The following is a 19,409-nucleotide window of genomic DNA, read 5'->3' on the forward strand; positions in this document are numbered from 1 at the left end:
AAAGGAAGATCTTTTAGCTCTAAATCTTCAATGACCTTCGAGAAACACCTCATAGAAGCCGAACTTCTTTGACAATTTCTCCTTTCACTTGAAAATCTCATGATAGCGAAGTCCCTTCCCACACACCAAGGACTGTTCCAAAGACCTTTGATGTCACCCAACTCATTCTAGAAACTCTCCCTCATCTCATTTAAAACACGACTGTAAACCCTTTTAAACATCCAAATAAAGTTGTCCTCACAAGAAACTGAAAAAGCATCTACTTCCATCTCAATAAGTTCTAGCACTCGGTTATCCCAAAAAACCAAAATGCTCCATGCTTGACCCCTAGCTTCCACTGATCCCATTTCACAGAAGGATGCATAGCTTCATTGACACACTCTGGCTAATTCCCAATTACTTTTTCCCACTCTCCTCCCAATACTCAAGTTTGACTTGTAATTAACAGAGCATTCCAACTTACAGTGTTCCATCTCAAACTTGGATCCAACAAGAATACTCCTTAACACTTGGCTCAAAACCTTCCCTTTCTTTCTCAGCTCCAACCTTTGCAAAAGTGCCCTAATATCCTCTTCAAAACCATCTACTAGAAGCCCCACAAACTTATTAAAGGAGGCTAGCTTGCTGAAACTACTCTCATGCATGATGGAATCCCTCATTGGACTCTCTAGAGCACACCTCCTGGCAAGAATAGACCTTTCTTCCTCCTCCCCTGCCCTAGTCTCATATTCAAAACTCACATTGTTTGTCTAAAGATCCATCGCTGAATTGTCTTTCAAAATCATTCTAAGAGGACCACCCTTCATAGCCTCTTTCATTGACAAAAGCTCAGTGCCATTCTTCACTGAATCCCTCCTACAAATCAAACCCTCGTTCCTTGGTACTAACCCAATTCCGCATCAAAGTGTCATGAACTGCTGACCCGATTCCGCATCAAGGCATCATCAACTGCAGAAAAGCCAATCTCATTTCTCTGCACCAGCGATAAAATGGAGCATGTAAGCTCTCTTCCTAGAGCCAAGCCCCTCTTAGGGCAAAAATCTCCCCAAAAGGGGAGAAGGGGCCTGATGGGGTCCTAATCCTTTCCCACTCCCCCAGGCCTAGGAGGGCAAGGCCCACACATCCCTAATGGGCCACTAGCGGGTAAAGCAAATGGGCCTTTGACCATCAATGGCCCAATCACCACTTAAAAAGCTTGATAGCCCTTCTTTGCCAACCTTCATGCCACACCCAAGGCCCAACTCCAAAGAAGGGCTGACAACTTCCATCATGCCCTCCTTTAAGGCTGCCCCCCTGCTGCAGAAACAGGGTTGTCTCCTTCCAACCCAGCCCCTACTATCTCCTATCCCACCTGCTGCAGCTTTTTCCTAGAAAATCCTAAAGAAGCCTTACTTCCACTAGCTTTCACTCTGTCAAAACTCAACACTTCACCACCTCCTGCCCTCCGTTGCAGGCCTGAAGAACCCACGCTCCCAGACGCACGTGAAGCCCCCCCTCACCTTCTTCTTTACCTCTAACCATTCCTTACATGGACACATCTGAGGGCCCAAAAGTGGAAGCTCCCAACACAAATGGACAGCGGAGCATGACTGCCCTACAGCCACTTCTTGTAAACTCCCCAAAACCTTTCTCCTATTTGTTTTGATTAAGACCCTTGCCCACTGCAGATTCTTTCCTCTTGGGGTCTCCTCATGCACCCCTAAAAAGCCCCCACAAGCGTACTCCACCTGTTTGAAGAAGCCTTTGTCCCAATAGAAAAGTGGTAAGACATCCTGACCCAAGCTTTTTTGGCCTGAACAACTTCTCTAAAACAGCCTGCCTCTAGACTGCATCTATCAAACATCAGTGATTTTTCCTTGAAAACACACACATCTTCTTGCAAAACCCTTTCTGCCTTCCCTGCAAGCTCAAAAATAAAATCAAGGATCCTCCCATCAAAGACAGGTTTAGGTTCCCTTGTAATCTCTAATGATACCTAGCCCACTCCTTTCAAGGAAGGCAAAAAAGGGGCGAGAAATCTCCCTAACACCCCACCAAGCACCAATTGAGGTACTGCACTTTTTTTTAGAGAGTTTACAACTCCAAACTGCAGCCATGCGGATTCACTCACACCCCCATCCCCTCAGCCTCCCCGTGGCATACTCACCACCTCATCAAAGGTACCAAGAACTTTAGGCCCCAAAGGCTGAATCCTCTGAGAAGGAGAAGCCCCAGCATTAAGCACTTAAGTAGCTTTGAATGGAAGCACCACTCCATAACTCCCCAATTTCTGAGCTAAGACCAAACATCTCCCCAACAATCTGTTTCCTTTGCAGTAGATAAAAAAAAAAAAAAAAAAAACTTTTCGCTTCTGCTGGAAAAACTGAGCACAGGAGATATCTTCCGGCCTCATTACTACGAAGCTGAAACTTGTAGCTCTTACCAATTAAATATAAGTATTAGGTGCTCTTCATTAATATTCTGTTTGCCTAACAAAAAGGAATAAAGGAAGAAGACACAGTTTCAAGACAATAAGTGTAGGTTGCTGGAATTTCTGGGCAGTAAGTAATAGAGAACAGAAACAGCAGCAACGGCAAGACCAAGAAGGAAAGTCTAGGCAATCATGCCTTTAATGCTCAAAAATCAAGTTAAAACTTTCTCGTCTTTTTGGTGGAACTTTTGAGAAATTTTTAGGCTAAAGTCCCATTTTGGAAATAAGATAAACTAATATAGGAAACAAATATATCTAAATGAACTCTTGTAAAGCAAAGTTTCTGGAACAGGATATATATAGTAGGCCAATGAAGCAACAGGTGACCCACAGTTTTGTGATTTTCACTGCACTATTTGGGCAAAGAACATTTTTAACCTCCTTTGCTTGCTATTTGTTGATATTATTATCATTTCCATGAGCCATTAACTGAGCAAAAGGCCACCTTTTCTGGGGATTTGTTTTTGGAGAAGTGCATAAGGCAATAGGTTCAGAATCTTTCAAGTTTCTAAAGAAATGCAAATTTCGAAGAGTAAAACCTGCTTACCAATGGCTCCCTCTAAATTCAAACAATAAGACCAAATCAAATTCAGTAAGATAATGCAGTCACTAAAACAGAAATTGTAGGGGAAAATGAGTCTTCTGTCAATTCCTTGAGCCTTCAGGATGAGTTGAACCTTTTTTCTTCTGATAAGCAATTCAGAATGAATGGTACCTTTTTCTGCATGAGTTAAAATTTACTGGTTGTTTGGGCCATTATAATATTTTGGTTCATGGTTCCTTGAGAATTTTGTTTGGCCTTTCTCTTGTATTTCTTCTTTCTATCTCTTTGTGGATGCTCTACATGTATGTCCTGTGTAATGGAGATATTCTGGAGTCTCCAAAATCTTAGCGTTTTCTAGTGTTGTGTCCTTTTTTTGGTGTAGTCCTCAGTTTATAGACCATTGCTCTCCTGATTTTGATAGAGCAATGGTGAAGTTCTTGAGGTTTCTCTAAATGGTTAGCAACACTTAATTGAATAGTTTTTCATCCTTTATATGTTTCTTGAAGTTGTTTTATCTACTATTTTTAGTTTAACACTTTCCTTCTAATGATGAATGCTTTTCAGGCTTGAGGAGCTTCAAGTTTTGGATATCAAGTTTCTTTATGGATGTTCAAAACCAACTATTGTTGTTCTCTACCAGGTCCCCAATTTGGCTTCACATTTTTATGTCCATTCACTCATTGTTACTATTTCAAATTGGTTAGCAACCACTTGTTAGCATATGTTATGTTGCCATTATCTTTAGGATTTAGGATTTAGTTACTTTAATTTATGGATCCTTTAAAATCCAAGGTAGTATCTGTCAATGCCTGCTTGTGCTACATTGGCCCTTTTTTTAAAAAAAAATTATTCTGCTAGTTTACCTGGGGGCATGCTTTGCATAATTGAATATGTTGATAAAATGCCTTATAATGTTTTATTAGGCTACATAAGAGGTGCATTTGGGTGCAACTTAGATGGCCCCACTGTGTTCCATTATGTAGCATCAGAAGTGCATTAGGAAGAATAACTCAGATGGCCTCACCATGTTCTCTTGATTCAAATTGCAGGATAACAAAGATGCACGTCATGTTAAAACATATGAGGTGGCTTTGAAGGATAAGGATTTTGTTGAGGGTCCTTGGGCTCAGAACAATCTAGACAATGGGGCTGATTTGCTAATACCAGTACCCCCACCTCTCTGTGGTGTCCTCATTATTGGAGAAGAAACAATTGTATATTGCAGTGCCAGTGCATTCAAAGCAATCCCAATCCGACCTGTAGGTTACTTAAAATTGTTGCTTGTTTTGTGTCAGCTCCACCCCCACCCCCACACCCCCAACAATCTCAATTTTTAGTTCTTTGTGGTTGAACCATGTTGACTTACAATCCCTCATTTCGTTTGATGTGCACTTCCAGTCAATTACAAAGGCCTATGGGAGGGTTGATGCTGATGGTTCTAGATACTTACTTGGGGATCATGCGGGGCTTCTTCACCTACTTGTTATAACCCATGAGAAAGAAAAGTGAGTGACCATTTGTTCTTTTATCCTATTTTTATCATCTAACTACTTGCCCTGGAAAATCAGTGCTGGGTTTATAAAATAAAGAAGAAACTTACTTAAGACCAGATGGAATGTGTATCACTTTTCTGAGGGTCATTTGTATTTATCATGTAGGGTTACTGGACTGAAAATTGAGCTGTTAGGGGAAACTTCTATTGCATCAACAATTTCATATCTTGACAATGCATTTGTCTATGTTGGCTCAAGCTATGGAGATTCACAGGTATTACTAAACACAAATATCTCTTTTTGTTCATTTGTGAATATGTATTTTCAGAAATTATATTTGAGGTTTATCTTGTTCAATAATATCAACTCCCCATATGTTGTTTTGATCGGATGGATCTTCTTTATTGTTGGATATGACCTATGATTATGCCGCACTAACATGGTTAATGATCAAGGCACATGCTTCACTTATTCCAGGCATGTTGAGATAGCAAAAGCTTAGGAAGTTGCATATGGACACAACATTACATGTCAATTTTATATATAACTTTACTTATACAAGAAGATATGATAGCAACAAAATGCAAATGCAATCTGTCCACAAAAGGATGTGGAGTTGATTCCCCGTTGACCATTCAATTTCACCATTGCAAATGTCAGGATGCAACTTGTTGGATTCATCAAAATAATGGAAACATGTCCAATGAGAAATATAGATTTTGGACTGGAAGTCTCTTTCATTTTTTTATTTTATTTTTATTATTGTTATTGGAAACAAACATCATATTATCATGGATTAAGTACAAAGAAGGAAGAGAAATCCTTCCCCCAAGCACGACTACTGCATAGCTCTAGTGAAGTGTGAAAAGACTATCTATTCTATATATGGTTAGAAGTATACATCTAAAAATGATTACAAATATGAACTCAAGAACTTAGGTGGGTAGAAAATCCCTTATAAAAGAAATCAACTGCTTAGCTCCCTGTTTTGCTAACATATTTAGCTGCCCGAGAAATCCAGCAGATTGAACACCCTAACTCTAGAGTAATGTAAAAAATTCGGCATACCCTTCCACCAAACCTCCATGAACTTCTCTCCTTGTTACCCAATATAGCACCATATCATGATCCCCTCAACTAGAAGGTTGATGGAAGCTTTAGTCCTTCCATCAATGCTAAAATCTCCATCTCGATTCTGTAGAAGGCTCTTTCAATTCTGTAGTAATTTTTATTTGAATTTTGTTTATAATCCTATTTTTTTCCCTAATTCTAGACTTCTTACCATCATAACGAGCTATTAGGACTCAATTCCTGTTTCCTAAAACCTTTAGAACTTTTAAAATCAGAAAATACAAAATATAAAATGCTCAAAGTGACTCAAATTTCTAAGATGAATCCAAATGCCACAATATCTGTTCCTGAGCCCCTTGTCATTAAGCCTAAAAAAATTTATGGTCATAGTGGGATTCACTAAGTTGCTTATATGATTGAAGGCTAGGGTAGTAGTGTGGGTCAGCTTTGTGGAGAAATATGCAATTAGGTGGTTAAACTCATCTAACGAATTGAGGTCAGAATATGTATCATCAGAAGGAAAAAGTGGTCTCTCTCACACACCCTCTCCTTCTAGGTGGATGGTTACACCTCCTATAGTAACAACTTCAAGTCCAATAACTGGTAATGGGCTCCCAAAGAGATGTGGAACACTGGCTCCTCCCACCAACACCCACCCTCCTCTCTCTCTTTCCCTCTCCCTCCCTCTCCCTCTCCCTCTCTCTCTCCCTCTCCTTCCCTCTCCCTCTCTCTCTTGTACGTGCACGCGTTAGGCTTTCCTTTGAAATTTAGGATGCATCTGACAACAGTTTTACAATGTTACAGAATGGAGCCCTTTGCTTATCCAAAAAAAAAAAAATGTTGCAGAGTGGAGCCCAAAAAATACTGATCAAAAGGAACAATCTTTACCATAATACCAAGGCAACAGGATATTGGAAGAGAAGCTTTATAGTTTCCCACTGTCTATGCATGATATATAGTGAGCATGCAGGGTTGATGACTTTATCAGACATCCTAACCTGCAGTAGCTGTTGGTAATATCTGTCTTATTAGTTGCCAGCCAGGGAATACCTATGAGTCTCAAAGGAGCTTTTGATTGGTATGAATATCCAAAATCTACTCAAGAAGGAATGAAAGGAAATAAAGAACTCCTAAATTACTCTATTGAGGAAGGGAGGAGAGAATGGGGGGCTTATCTCACTTCGCAGTTCAAAAATTCATAGAAAAAGGATTAATATAAACCCTTTTTCAAAAAAAAAAAAAAACAATGATATTGAGTGGATGTTTGAGTTAACCAACTTATGAGGTAGTCATGCCTATATATCTTGAAGATGCTGGACCTATTTCTCTCTCTCCTCCACTAATATACCTTGTACTATGTCCCTCATGATTATAAGTTCATTTGCTTTATTGTAACAATTAAAAAGTTAATTGTCAGGAAAAACTCAAAACCATAGGTTCAAACTGTTATTTTCTTTATTAACTTATGATGTTATTCATATTTCTCCATTAATTCATTTTAGTATTGTCTCTGAATTGAATCTCTAACATTACATAATGGTGCCATGCAGCTCATAAAGATACATCTACAACCTGATGCCAAAGGTTCATATGTGGAGGTTTTAGAGAGGTATGTCAATCTGGGTCCAATTGTTGACTTCTGTGTGGTAGACCTGGAGAGGCAAGGCCAAGGTCAGGTTGTAACTTGCTCAGGGGCTTATAAAGATGGTTCTCTTCGCATTGTTCGAAATGGAATAGGAATCAATGAACAGGTCTGGCTTATTTCAACCATTTTCTTATTGATCTCTAGAATTTGACTTTGCCATTTATAAGTTCTTCTAAACTTGCTTATTAATGTGCATATGCCATCACATAGGCATCAGTGGAACTTCAAGGCATCAAAGGAATGTGGTCATTGAGATCTTCTACTGATGATCCACATGACACCTTCTTGGTTGTAAGCTTTATCAGTGAGACACGAATATTGGCGATGAATCTTGAAGATGAGTTGGAAGAAACTGAGATAGAGGGTTTCTGTTCTCAAGTGCAGACTTTGTTCTGCCATGATGCTGTTTATGATCAACTAGTACAAGTAGGCTTTCTTAATTTGGGTGTTTTATATTATTTTTTTCTGTATAATTTGGATTGATATTAATAAATTTCCTTAACGAATCAACCCAAAGTGCACCAAACATCTATTTGAATTAAATTCTCTCTTCTAGAAGCATCATTTTATGCCTGTTTTGCTTTTATGCAATCATGGATGGCATTTTTTGCTACAGTTATAACCTTGAGTAGAATCAAGTGTAGACTGATCTGCTGTATGAGACCTGAAGTGCAGATTTAGCTTCACACTACGGTTAAGGGCACCTAAATTCTCCTCATTTGATTTGTTGTAACCACTATTTTTTATCTCCTATTGCTCATTTAGGGCCATTAAATTTTGCACAAATGTAATCCTCAGGGATACCTCAGGGATAATGGTTCAATTATTTATATTGACTAATATCTAGGTTTATCCGAAAGCGTTTTTGTTGCAACTGAATTTCATGTCATATTAAGTTAAATTGAGAGAGTATTCAGGTTCAACAAGGAAGAGACTGATAGTAAGTATAACAAACTAGTATACCATTGAACAGGTTTGGCTAGTGATTGGATTGGTGTGGTACATCACAGAATCTGTTAAATATGATAAGAGAATATTTGGTAGGGTTACATGCATATACATAGTGTCCATGTGTGTCTATGTATGTTTGGGGTTTGGGAAGATTTCTTTAAGGAATCTTGCTCTTTTAGGGAAGTGGTTGTGGAGGTATCCTAGGGAGAGTACAGCTCTGTGGCATCAGGTCATTCTTAGCATTTATGGGACACATTCCAATAGTTGGGATGCCAACACTGTAGTCAGATGGTCACATCGTTGTCCTTGGAAGGCTATTGAACAAGTCTTTCAGGATTTTTCCAAGTATACTCGGTTTGTGGTAGAAGATGGGGAAAGAATTCGCTTTTGAGAAGATTTGTGGTGGGGGGACCAGCCTTTGAAATCCCATTATCTAAGACTATTTAGAGTAGTCACAAATAAAAATATTCATATTTCTTCAATTCTCGGTTTTGCTTGCCCTTTCCTTGGAACTTTAATTTTTGTCTTCATCTTTCTGATTCTGAGATAGTAGATCTAGAATGTCTCATGCGTTCTCTTGATTGTATGCATTTATCCACTTCGGCTTCAAATGCGAGATCCTAGTTTTTATCTTCTTCAGGATTGTTTACAGTCAAGCCTTTCTTTATAGCCTTGTTCCAAATACCCGATTTATCTCCACTTTTCCCTACTAAGTTTGTATGGAAATCTCAAGTCCCTTTTAAAGTCAAGTCCTTTATCTGGCTAGTGGCACACAAGAAGGTAAATACTAATGATTTGCTACAATTGAGAAGACCCTACAAAGCTCTTAGTCTTGACATTTGTAATTTGTGTATGAAGCAAGGAGAATCAGCAGATCATCTTTTCCTATATTGTTCTTTGACGATGGGGTTGTGACACAGATTATTTCAGCTAGCTAAGATGGATTGGGTTCCCCCGAGAAGTATTTCCGACGTGATGTTCATCAATTATAAAGGTTTTGGCATTTCCAAGAGAGGGATAATTTTGTGGTAAAATGCGTGCATTGCTTTAATTTGGGTTGTGTGGCGGGAAAGAAATGCTAGGATTTTTGAGGCTAAAGTTAGGAATTCAGAGAATCTTTGGGATTCCATTCACTTCCTTGCTTCTCTTTGGGCTTTTTGTTCCATGGTTTTTAAGGGCATTCCCCATAACGTGTTACAACTAGATTGGCTAGCAGTGTGTAGTTCCAACGGGTTGGTCTAGCTAAGAGAGCTTGTTCGTAGTTTTCGTAGCATAGTTTCTGGTTTTTTTTATTGTTGTCGTCTAGTTTTTTCTTTGGTGAGAGGATTCCTCATCCTTCCCTTGTACTTCTTTTTTCTATCAATCTATCTATTTGTTGTTTCCTATCTATGTATGTACAGAAATTATGACAATATTACTATTACATACAGTTGGTGTCATATATGTATCTGTAGCAACTACACATTCTGGCATTTGCTTTCTTGCTCATCATTTATAATTGGTGGTGCTGAACTTGATTATGTGATTGTGGCTGCCTGCTGGGTGCCTTTTTATTTTGTTTAAAGAAAGGGGAAAAAAAAAATTGGACCATGTTGAGAATTTGGATAGATCCAATTATATATACAATGTATTGGAATTAGCATGTGTTAACTAATCAATTTCAATGGTAGGTCACTTCAAGCTCAGTAAGACTGGTTGGTTCTACATCTAGAGAGCTGCGAAATGAATGGAAAGCTCCATCAGGGTATTCAGTTAATGTTGCTACTGCTAATGCCACCCAGGTTCTTTTCTACCTCTTTTGAGTATTATTACTTCTGATATATGTTTTGGTACAATGAATATGCTCTCTACAATATGGCAAATGATAAAGGTCCTTGTTGTTTATTATACGCTGTTTTAACTCTATGGATAGTGTTCGCTAGCATCCATTATATCATGCTATAAAGTTACTGATTGAACTATTTTACCTTTTATGTGACAGGTTTTATTGGCCACTGGGGGTGGCCATCTAGTTTACCTGGAAATTGGTGATGGGACATTGACTGAAGTGAAACATGCTCAATTAGAGTATGACATCTCATGCCTTGACATAAATCCCATCGGCGAAAATCCCAACTTTAGTCAGTTAGCTGCTGTTGGAATGTGGACAGATATTAGTGTTAGGATATTTTCACTTCCTGACCTGAATCTCATCACAAAAGAGTATTTGGGTGGAGAGATAATACCTCGGTCCGTACTTCTGTGTTCCTTTGAAGGGGTATGCTTGTACTTGAGATTTCTTCACTTCTTATTCCTTATCTATGAGATTTACGCTAATTCTGCTCAAGTTATTTTACTCGAAAACATAAATTTTTTTTGGTAGAATTAGAATGTTTATGGCATTGTGAACAATGTTGCACATATGGAAGGACTGGTCCCCTCTGCATTTAAAGGTTTCTAGTTAAGTAGTGGATATATCTGGAGTGAAGTTTTGAAAAACCTGATATCCTCCACTATGACATCCTTTTAAACCCTGAGCAAAGGTCCACTTAGACCATTGTTTTGGTGGTAAAAATGTCCCCATGGTATTCTACTACTTCCTCGTGCTTCCCCATTAGTAATTTTCTATTCTTTTTCCCTTTTCAGATACCTTACTTGTTGTGTGCACTGGGAGATGGTCATTTGTTGAACTTTTTACTGAACATGAGTACTGGTGAGTTAACAGATAGGAAAAAGGTGTCTCTTGGGACACAACCTATCACTCTTCGAACTTTCTCATCCAAGAATACTACACATGTATTTGCTGCATCGGATAGGCCTACGGTGATTTACAGCAGTAACAAGAAGCTACTCTACAGCAATGTTAATTTGAAAGAAGTCAGCCACATGTGCCCTTTCAATTCTGCTGCTTTTCCAGATAGGTACCTTTTGCTGCCTTTACTTGTTGCTTTTACTTATTGTTCTTTACTTTCTTCCAACGTATGCATGTGAAATCATACAGAAAAAATTCATTTCCAATGATTTCCCCTGGAAAACATTGTATGGCGTCAATCAGAATGTTTATATGAGCTGATCAGCATGTTGGTTCGTTGTCCTTAAAAATTTGAGAGGAGTCAAGCATGTTTCTAGTTTAGATTGCACTCCTTTTCCTTTCTTTTTTATCTTTTTCTTACTTTTTCCCCTGAAAAAAATGGCACTTTTCTTGTTGCAGGACAGTGTCGATCCAGCAGATGCTAGTAGCTTTCAATTTTATTAGCTTCATTTAATACATTCTAGTATTTTTTTCCCCCTTAATTTTATTATTATTTCTGTATTACAATTGAGTTTTCCTTACTTTTTTGGTGTAGTTATTGTTTTTTTTTTTTAATCTGTCATCACATCCTTGCGCTGGTCTTTCACCAAAAACTTCAATTAGGAGCAGAAAGGGTTGATTATGGATCAGCTGCAATTGGGTTATGGCAGTAAGTAAGATTGAGCAGGTTCTCTACCCTCCCAAGGATCTTCACATCCCTTTTAATATGAGTGAAGCTGGAAGAAAAATAAAAAGGAATTGCGAAAGATTTGGACTGGAGACATCAACATACATAAGCATTCTCTGGTTGCAGCAGTTCCATTATTTGCTTTTGTCCATGCAAAGTAGATGGTGCATTGGTTTCTCATGGTTGCTCAACCCAAAGGTTATACCGTCTAAATGCATTAGCGTGCTTTAGTCTCCCCAATCCTTCAATCTCTCTTTCTCCAGAAAGAAATAGGACACTGTAGTTACTTCATCTGTTTTTCATGCAATCCATTTTTTAAAGAATCAAAGAAATCAAAGAATAAAGAAAAGGGACATTCTTTAGAACCAGGCTCCTTGTTAGAAGGCTTTCACATAGAGGGTATCAACCCTGGTAAAATGGCAAGAGTTCAATCGGTTTTGGCTACCATGAATGTCAATTGTCAAGCTTGTCAAGTATAGCAAGAATGTTACCCCCATGGGCAGCAGTAGTGAAAGGTCAATGGATAAGGTGTACTTACAGGAGGAAGTACAAACCTATATCCAATGGTATTTGTGCTTAATAGAAGTTGTTTCAGACATTGAAACAGCTGGAATATCCAATGGGCCTTAAAGTGTTGGTATGAAGATTATTAGCTGGAATATTTGAGGCTTGGGATTTAGAAAGAAAAGAATGGTTGTTCAGAATTTTCTTTGCATTGAATCTCTGGGCATTGTGATGGTTTAGGAAATAAAGATTAAGATGAGTGATAAGAGGTTTAGAGGTTTCCCGGGAAAGTTCTGCTCTTTAGCATCAGGTCATATTATGCATCTATGGGACACACCCTAGTGGGTGGAATGTCAGCATTCTAGGCAAGTGGTCGCATCATTGCCCTTAGAAGGCCATTGCAGAGGTTTTTCAAGATTTTTCTAAACATACTCGTTATGTGATGGGTGATGAGACGAGTATTCATTTTTAAGAAGAGTTGTGGAAGGGGGATCAACCACCGACTTCTCAATTTCCAGGTATTGTCAGAGTTATCATTATTAAAAATCTACCAATCTCATAAATCTCTTCCCTTTTTTCTTGGAACCTAAACGTTTGTTATAACCTCCCTGATTTGCAGATAGAGGACCTTAAAAGACTCATGTCCTCCCTCGGTCACATATACTTGTCACCATCCATTCTAGATGCAAGAACTTGGTCATTATCTTCTTCAAGCTTATCTACGGTAAAGTCTTCCCTCTTAGCCTTGTTCACTATCGGATCCAATACCTTCCCCACCGGCTGAATTTATGTGGAAATCTAAAGTCTCATCCAGTGCACTTGGCTAGTGGCCAATAAGAAGGTCAACAACAACAACACGCTACAAACAAGAAAACCTTAAAAAGCCCTTGCCTTGATTGTTGTATTTTATGTATCAAGAGTAGAGAATCAGTTGATCATTTGTTTTTACAATGTTTGTGGACTCTGGGGTTATGGCATAGACTATGTAGACTTCCTAGCTTGGGTTGGATTCCCCCTAGAAGTACATGTGACATGATGACCATCTCCTTTAGGGGTTTGGGTAGCACCACTAGAGGTGAAGTTCATGGCAAAGCGCTTGTCTAATAATGATTAGGATTGTGTGGCGGGAAAGAAATGTAAAGTTTTTTTAGGGTGAGTGGAGGACTTTAAAGACACTATGGGATCTAATTCTTTTGTATGTCTCTTTCTAGGCCTCTTGCACCACAACCTTTAAACGCACTTCTCTCAATGTTTTTCAACTCAATTGGTATGTAGTGTGCAGATTAAATGGATAGCAAGGAGAGGAATTGATTCAGTTTCTTGTTGAAGGGATGTGTTAACCCTCATGGAGTTATAAGTTGCTTTATGTTGTATAATACCCATATAGTACTACAACAATGGATAGGCCTCCTTTGTTTATTGTAGGAGAATTAAACATCTATTTGTGATCAGTTTTTTTTTTTTTCTTTTTTTTCTTTTTTTAATTTGGGGATGATTCCTCATCCTTCACATGTATTCTTCATCCATATCAATGCACATTTTGTTCCAGATAAAATAAATAAAGGGAAGGGAGTGGTGTAAGGTGCATATGTTCTGTTTAAATAAAATGTTGGTTTTGTTCCTTATGGTCCTTGATTTAGCTATTCATTCTCATGGTCTATATATACTGTTTCTTTTGGCCATGTGTTACCATCCATTTATGTGTAGGGGCATGTGATGCCCTCTGATTAGGACCACAGATGAACTAAGTACTTTGAGATTGGCTCGAGTTCAACTCATTTAAAGCTCAACTTCTTCATGAAGCTAAACATGGTGAGCTTGAACTCTTAATTGCCCACTCATCTGGAAGCAGAGTCAAGCTTGAGAAAAAAATCTTTTCTTTGCTCAGATGGGCTTGTGATCATGGCATGATTGAAATGTCAACTGTACCTAGTAGGCATTTGGTATCAACATGCTTTTGGTAGATTTTATATCGATCTGTACCTGAGCAATTTAGGATATATTTGATGAAATTTCTGAAGATCTTATTTCTTTCTGTTAAACTCATGTGATCCTATATGAACCCCACAGGGAAAGCAACCAAATGGGTAAAGACATCTATAAGATCATATCTATTTTGTGATACATAATATGCGAATTTCGAACTCAGTTTCTTTTGTAATAACTTACAGCTGTCAACAATGTGGTGTGACTGTAGAACTCCTCACCAGTTACTACTTTTTAATTGCAAAATAAATTTAGTGTCATACCCTTCACAGTTGACACAGTTGGGTCATATGAGAGGACCAATATGTTCTTTGGGAATGACATGTTATAAATGATGTTTTCAGGGGCTAATCTTTGCCCATGAGCTTGGTACAAGTAAGAGGCTGAGAAGATGAAATTGTAAATGATATTATTGGGTTAAGAGACTAACTGGTGGCTTTTCTCCCCCTTTCTTACAGCCTTGCAATTGCCAAAGAAGGTGATCTTACAATCGGTACCATTGATGATATCCAGAAGCTTCACATCCGCTCTATCCCACTTGGGGAGCATGCTCGCCGCATCTGCCATCAGGAGCAGTCTCGGACCTTTGCCATTTGTAGTTTGAAGTATAACCAATCTAGTACAGAAGATTCTGAAATGCACTTTATCCGTTTGTTAGACGACCAAACCTTTGAGTTCATATCTACTTATCCACTTGACACGTTTGAGTATGGTTGCTCTATCCTTAGCTGCTCCTTCTCTGATGATAGTAATGTATATTATTGCGTTGGGACCGCATATGTTTTACCAGAGGAAAATGAGCCAACCAAGGTAAAATGCCATATTAGTACATACATACATACCTGTATATATGTATTGGTTTGTTGCCAGAATAGCACTTGCAGTCTAAATTAATGTCTGAATCGCTGAGCTTTGCAGGCCCCATATTACTTTCCCATACAGCATGCTTCATTCACTAGCAACCTGCTTTATGTCTATTTCTTTATTGACCATGGAAGTTTCGTGTTTTTGATCTGGAACCTAAATTGTATTATCCATCTGTAATGCTCAAATGTTATCACTTTGATGAACAACTGTAGGGCCGAATACTGGTCTTCATAGTTGAGGATGGGAAGCTACAGTTAATTGCTGAGAAGGAAACCAAGGGGGCTGTTTATTCTTTGAATGCCTTCAATGGTAAACTACTTGCTGCTATCAATCAAAAAATTCAGTTGTACAAGTGGATGCTCCGGGATGATGGTACCCGTGAATTGCAGTCTGAATCTGGACACCATGGACACATTCTTGCCCTCTATGTACAAACACGGGGAGATTTCATTGTTGTTGGTGATCTGATGAAATCAATCTCTTTGTTAATTTATAAGGTAAGATGACTAATCTTCAAGTAATCCCTTGTCCTTTTGGCAGCAAGTATGGCGTTCCCTGGAGTTAAAAGAGTGTTGTGTTTGTTTGTTACTCTTATCGTCTTGTTAATGGATGTCTGATTGGTCCTTTTTTTATTTTCAGCATGAGGAAGGTGCCATTGAAGAGCGAGCCCGTGACTACAATGCAAATTGGATGTCAGCTGTTGAGATTCTTGATGATGACATTTACCTTGGTGCTGAGAATAACTTCAACATCTTCACAGTGCGAAAGAACAGTGAAGGTGCTACTGATGAGGAGCGGGGTCGTCTTGAAGTTGTTGGTGAGTATCATCTCGGAGAATTTGTCAACCGGTTCCGGCATGGTTCCCTTGTCATGCGCTTGCCAGATTCTGATGTGGGTCAGATACCAACTGTAATTTTTGGCACTGTTAATGGCGTAATTGGGGTCATAGCATCACTTCCACACGATCAGTATGTCTTCTTGGAGAAGCTTCAGGCAAACTTGAGGAAGGTGATAAAGGGTGTAGGAGGGTTGAGCCATGAGCAGTGGAGGTCATTCAACAATGAGAAGAAAACTGTAGATGCTAAAAATTTCTTGGATGGAGATCTGATCGAGACATTCCTTGATCTTAATCGTACTCGAATGGATGAAATTTCGAAGGCAATGGCCGTTTCAGTGGAGGAACTTTGCAAGAGAGTAGAAGAGTTGACGAGGTTGCATTGAGACTCGGGGCTTGGTTGAAGTACAATGTTTTCACTTCTCATTCTGTAACATCTTTATATATTGTTTTGTTTTTTGGTGTTTTTTATATTAATTTTTTAATTTTTTGCTAATTTTCTTTGTGGTATGAAATGTAATCAGGTAGGGAATGGTTTGCCCCGTGGGGAGAGAGTAGAAAACTCATAAATGCATGTGTATCATATCCCCTGTCATTGCAAGTTGCTAGCTCTTGCTGGCTGGCCCTATTCAAACACCAAGTGATGTGTGGGGTTTCCTTTTCCAATTGTTTCGGTTTCTGGTTAGGGTATTACTTGCTTCTTTCAAATGGATGTACGGGGTTCTTGAATTTGAGAACTGAGATCATGATTCTCCCCTCTCCTCTCCCCAGAAGAAAAAGGAAGAGCTAATCAAGTAAATAAATTTTCAGACTGTTGAATCGTACATGTTTGATACAGGGACTCTTTTTCTCCTGGTTTTTTGTATAGTTTGTGTGTCTATCGTCGAGTAGATTTGGCTGAGCATATGCCAATAAATATCAATGATTGATGTCACAATGAAAGTGATGTGGCCCGTTTTGTGTATTCACGTGTGATGTCTAAAGAAGCCTTTGATTCATAGAATAACATCCACTAGTAATTGATGGGATGTCCTTGATGTCTTTGAGTTAAGAGCACTAGTATTGTTACCGATATTCACTTGGAAGCCAATCTCAAAAACAAGTTGGGGGAATATAGATGGTAGCCAAGCTCAGAAACAAGATTCAATCATTCAGGTGGAATTATTCCTCTTGAGGAATCCAACCCAAGTTAGTCTGACTCACCTTAATATCTCAACTCAGGTCCACTGGCTAGCTTTGGATCGCAACCACAAAAAAGAGAAGGCCTTTGAATTAAAAGGTGGAAATGGAATAAATATGTGTTCTTTTTAAATACAAATGAGTGGTTAGATTTTGAAATCTGAGAGCCAGACCATTGAGAGAGCTGGGATTTCATGCTCCTTAAAATGCTCTGTTTTAGCCAAGTTGATTAGCAACAAATGTTTTGCCATTTTTCAAACCATCTGATGAAAAGCAATTGGAGAGCCTCTTGAGCCTTGAGGTATTGTAAACACCATGCCTTGAAGCAAAAGTCGAGAAAACAAATATATCTATTGTCGGAAAATGAATATTGCCACAAAATGATATTTAAAGGCCTTGAACATTTTTCATTCGTCTTTCTATAGCATGAATCAAATATCATATTGCATTGTCGTAGCTTTTGTTCTTCAGGATTTAATTTAGCAGGGTGAGGTGTTTTGCCACTCACGCAATCAAATTGTGGACTACAATTTAATAAAGGTTTTTTTTCTTTCTAATGAAAATGAGGTTTATACTGGATCCAATTTGTGTGGCTCCGTGTGAAAGAAAAATAAAATTACCTTCTCTTTCGCTTCCCCCTCCCCCCCTTTTTTTTTTCTTGCTTCTCTTATCCGCCATCTCATGGATTTATTTATAACCCAAATGAAGCTAAAAGTAAAAAATAAAAATAAAATAAAATAAAGAAGCTCCATTTATACAAAACAGTGCCTTAACCTATTTTTGAGTCATGGAATATAAAGGTAAAATGCTCCATCACTTTCCACTAGACCACTGAACCAAGAGTACAATCTTTCCCTTCACCAGGCTGGCTGGGTTCAGGTTTGGTATAGAAGCAGTTGTCTTTATGTTTTTAAGAGGGTCAGAGAGAAGCTTCTTCCATGGGGATTTCTAAACTTATGTTAATGCAGAAAGAAGCCGTCTGAAGGAGAAGACTAAAGCTCTTCAAGAAAGAGAACATCTTTCCAAAAGACTAACTTCGAAGCACTAAAAGTAGTTTTATATTTGCCTTTCCTATTAAAAAGCATGGCAAGAAATACTATTAGTTTGGGTTTCTACTTGTTAGCCCTTTCATAAATTTTACTTTTCTTTTATGTAACCTGAGCTATTTTCTCACACTAACTTCTAAAATTAATGAACAGTCTTGAGTGTAATTCAAGCATATATTACAAGAGAATTAAAACAATATAAATAAACAGCCAATTATTCTTACCAAAAATTAATAAACAAAATAAATACCCGATTGAAAGGCTTGACATTTGTATTAACACCACTAAAGAACTTTTCATACCACTCCAAATTTTCAACATGAAATTGATAACTCCAAATCTTCCACATAAGTTTTAATCTTTCTTACCACTTCCAAATTTCAACACAAGTTCCAATTTCTGCCCCATCTTACCACTCCATAAGTTTGGTTCTTAACTCCATGTTTCCAAACAAAAGTTCCATAGTTTCCTTTTTATTAGAAACAAGACATGTATCCCATCCTAATTAGAAGAGTTATGAATCTAAGGCCATTGAATATGCATGGTAATCCAATTCTTCAGCCACCTTAGCATTAATTCCCCCCATGGAACACAAGCTTAAAGCTTTTCAGGATGAAACTAGTCAGAGTTATACATAGAGACCAATATCATGGTCAATTCTAACCTAGGAAAAGCATCTTTCAATCCACCTCAATAAGAACCTACTTATAGACTAAACTTTGATAAAACTGGGGTCAGTGAATGACCAAGTTACTCATTACCAAGTCTAGCTCAACCAATCAACCAACTTTAACAGCTAAAACAAGCAAAACTTAGCATTTGAGAATGCACTAGATTGACCCAGATTTCATTGTACGAAGTTTGAACAATTAAATATTCAGCTTATTTACATCCCTGAGCATTACGAATAATATTTTTTGATTCAGAGCAATGTATTGGAAATCACCCCAAGCTGAGATCCATGGAGAATAGTGTTAAGACTCAGCCATAAGGCTTACACAAAGCTTTAGGTGCAAAGGTGGATACCTCATACTCTATGTCCCACTTGATGTCTGAGGCATGAACCCCACTGAGAGAGCAACTTCAAAAAATACAGTCAACAATTTTCTGGCTAAAAGTTTCCTCTTAACCCATTCTCAAAACTCTTTTAGGTGTTCTCCCTCCTTGTAAACACAAACACACATTTTTGCATTTCTTTTTTATTTTGATCAGTTTCCAATTTTAAGTATTAACTGGCTTAGGCAATATCACTTAAAATATCTGAAACTTTCAAAGAAGCATACAAAATATAATGTAGGCAAAAAACTTCTTTACAGATCCCTCCTTCAAATCCAGTGCTTTTAGAAAAGTAACCTCAAAT

General features: G+C 38.2%; 1 protein-coding gene across 1 annotated transcript in view; it reads left to right on the forward strand.

The window, feature by feature from the left end:
* Positions 1–16,648, forward strand: part of LOC100256664 (DNA damage-binding protein 1) — a 50,361-nt gene extending 33,713 nt beyond the window's left edge. The window contains exons 8-19 of the mRNA XM_002280699.4: positions 3,579–3,654; positions 4,064–4,273; positions 4,413–4,519; positions 4,673–4,781; positions 7,129–7,329; positions 7,434–7,649; positions 9,845–9,955; positions 10,156–10,431; positions 10,800–11,074; positions 14,581–14,932; positions 15,202–15,486; positions 15,629–16,648. Coding sequence (XP_002280735.1) covers positions 3,579–3,654; positions 4,064–4,273; positions 4,413–4,519; positions 4,673–4,781; positions 7,129–7,329; positions 7,434–7,649; positions 9,845–9,955; positions 10,156–10,431; positions 10,800–11,074; positions 14,581–14,932; positions 15,202–15,486; positions 15,629–16,210 — 2,800 coding nt within the window. The 3' untranslated portion in view covers positions 16,211–16,648. The remainder of the gene's footprint in view (positions 1–3,578; positions 3,655–4,063; positions 4,274–4,412; positions 4,520–4,672; positions 4,782–7,128; positions 7,330–7,433; positions 7,650–9,844; positions 9,956–10,155; positions 10,432–10,799; positions 11,075–14,580; positions 14,933–15,201; positions 15,487–15,628) is intronic.
* Positions 16,649–19,409: the final 2,761 nt, after the last annotated feature.

The sequence above is a fragment of the Vitis vinifera genome, chromosome 10, assembly GCF_030704535.1.
Source record: "Vitis vinifera cultivar Pinot Noir 40024 chromosome 10, ASM3070453v1".
Lineage (NCBI taxonomy): Eukaryota > Viridiplantae > Streptophyta > Magnoliopsida > Vitales > Vitaceae > Vitis > Vitis vinifera.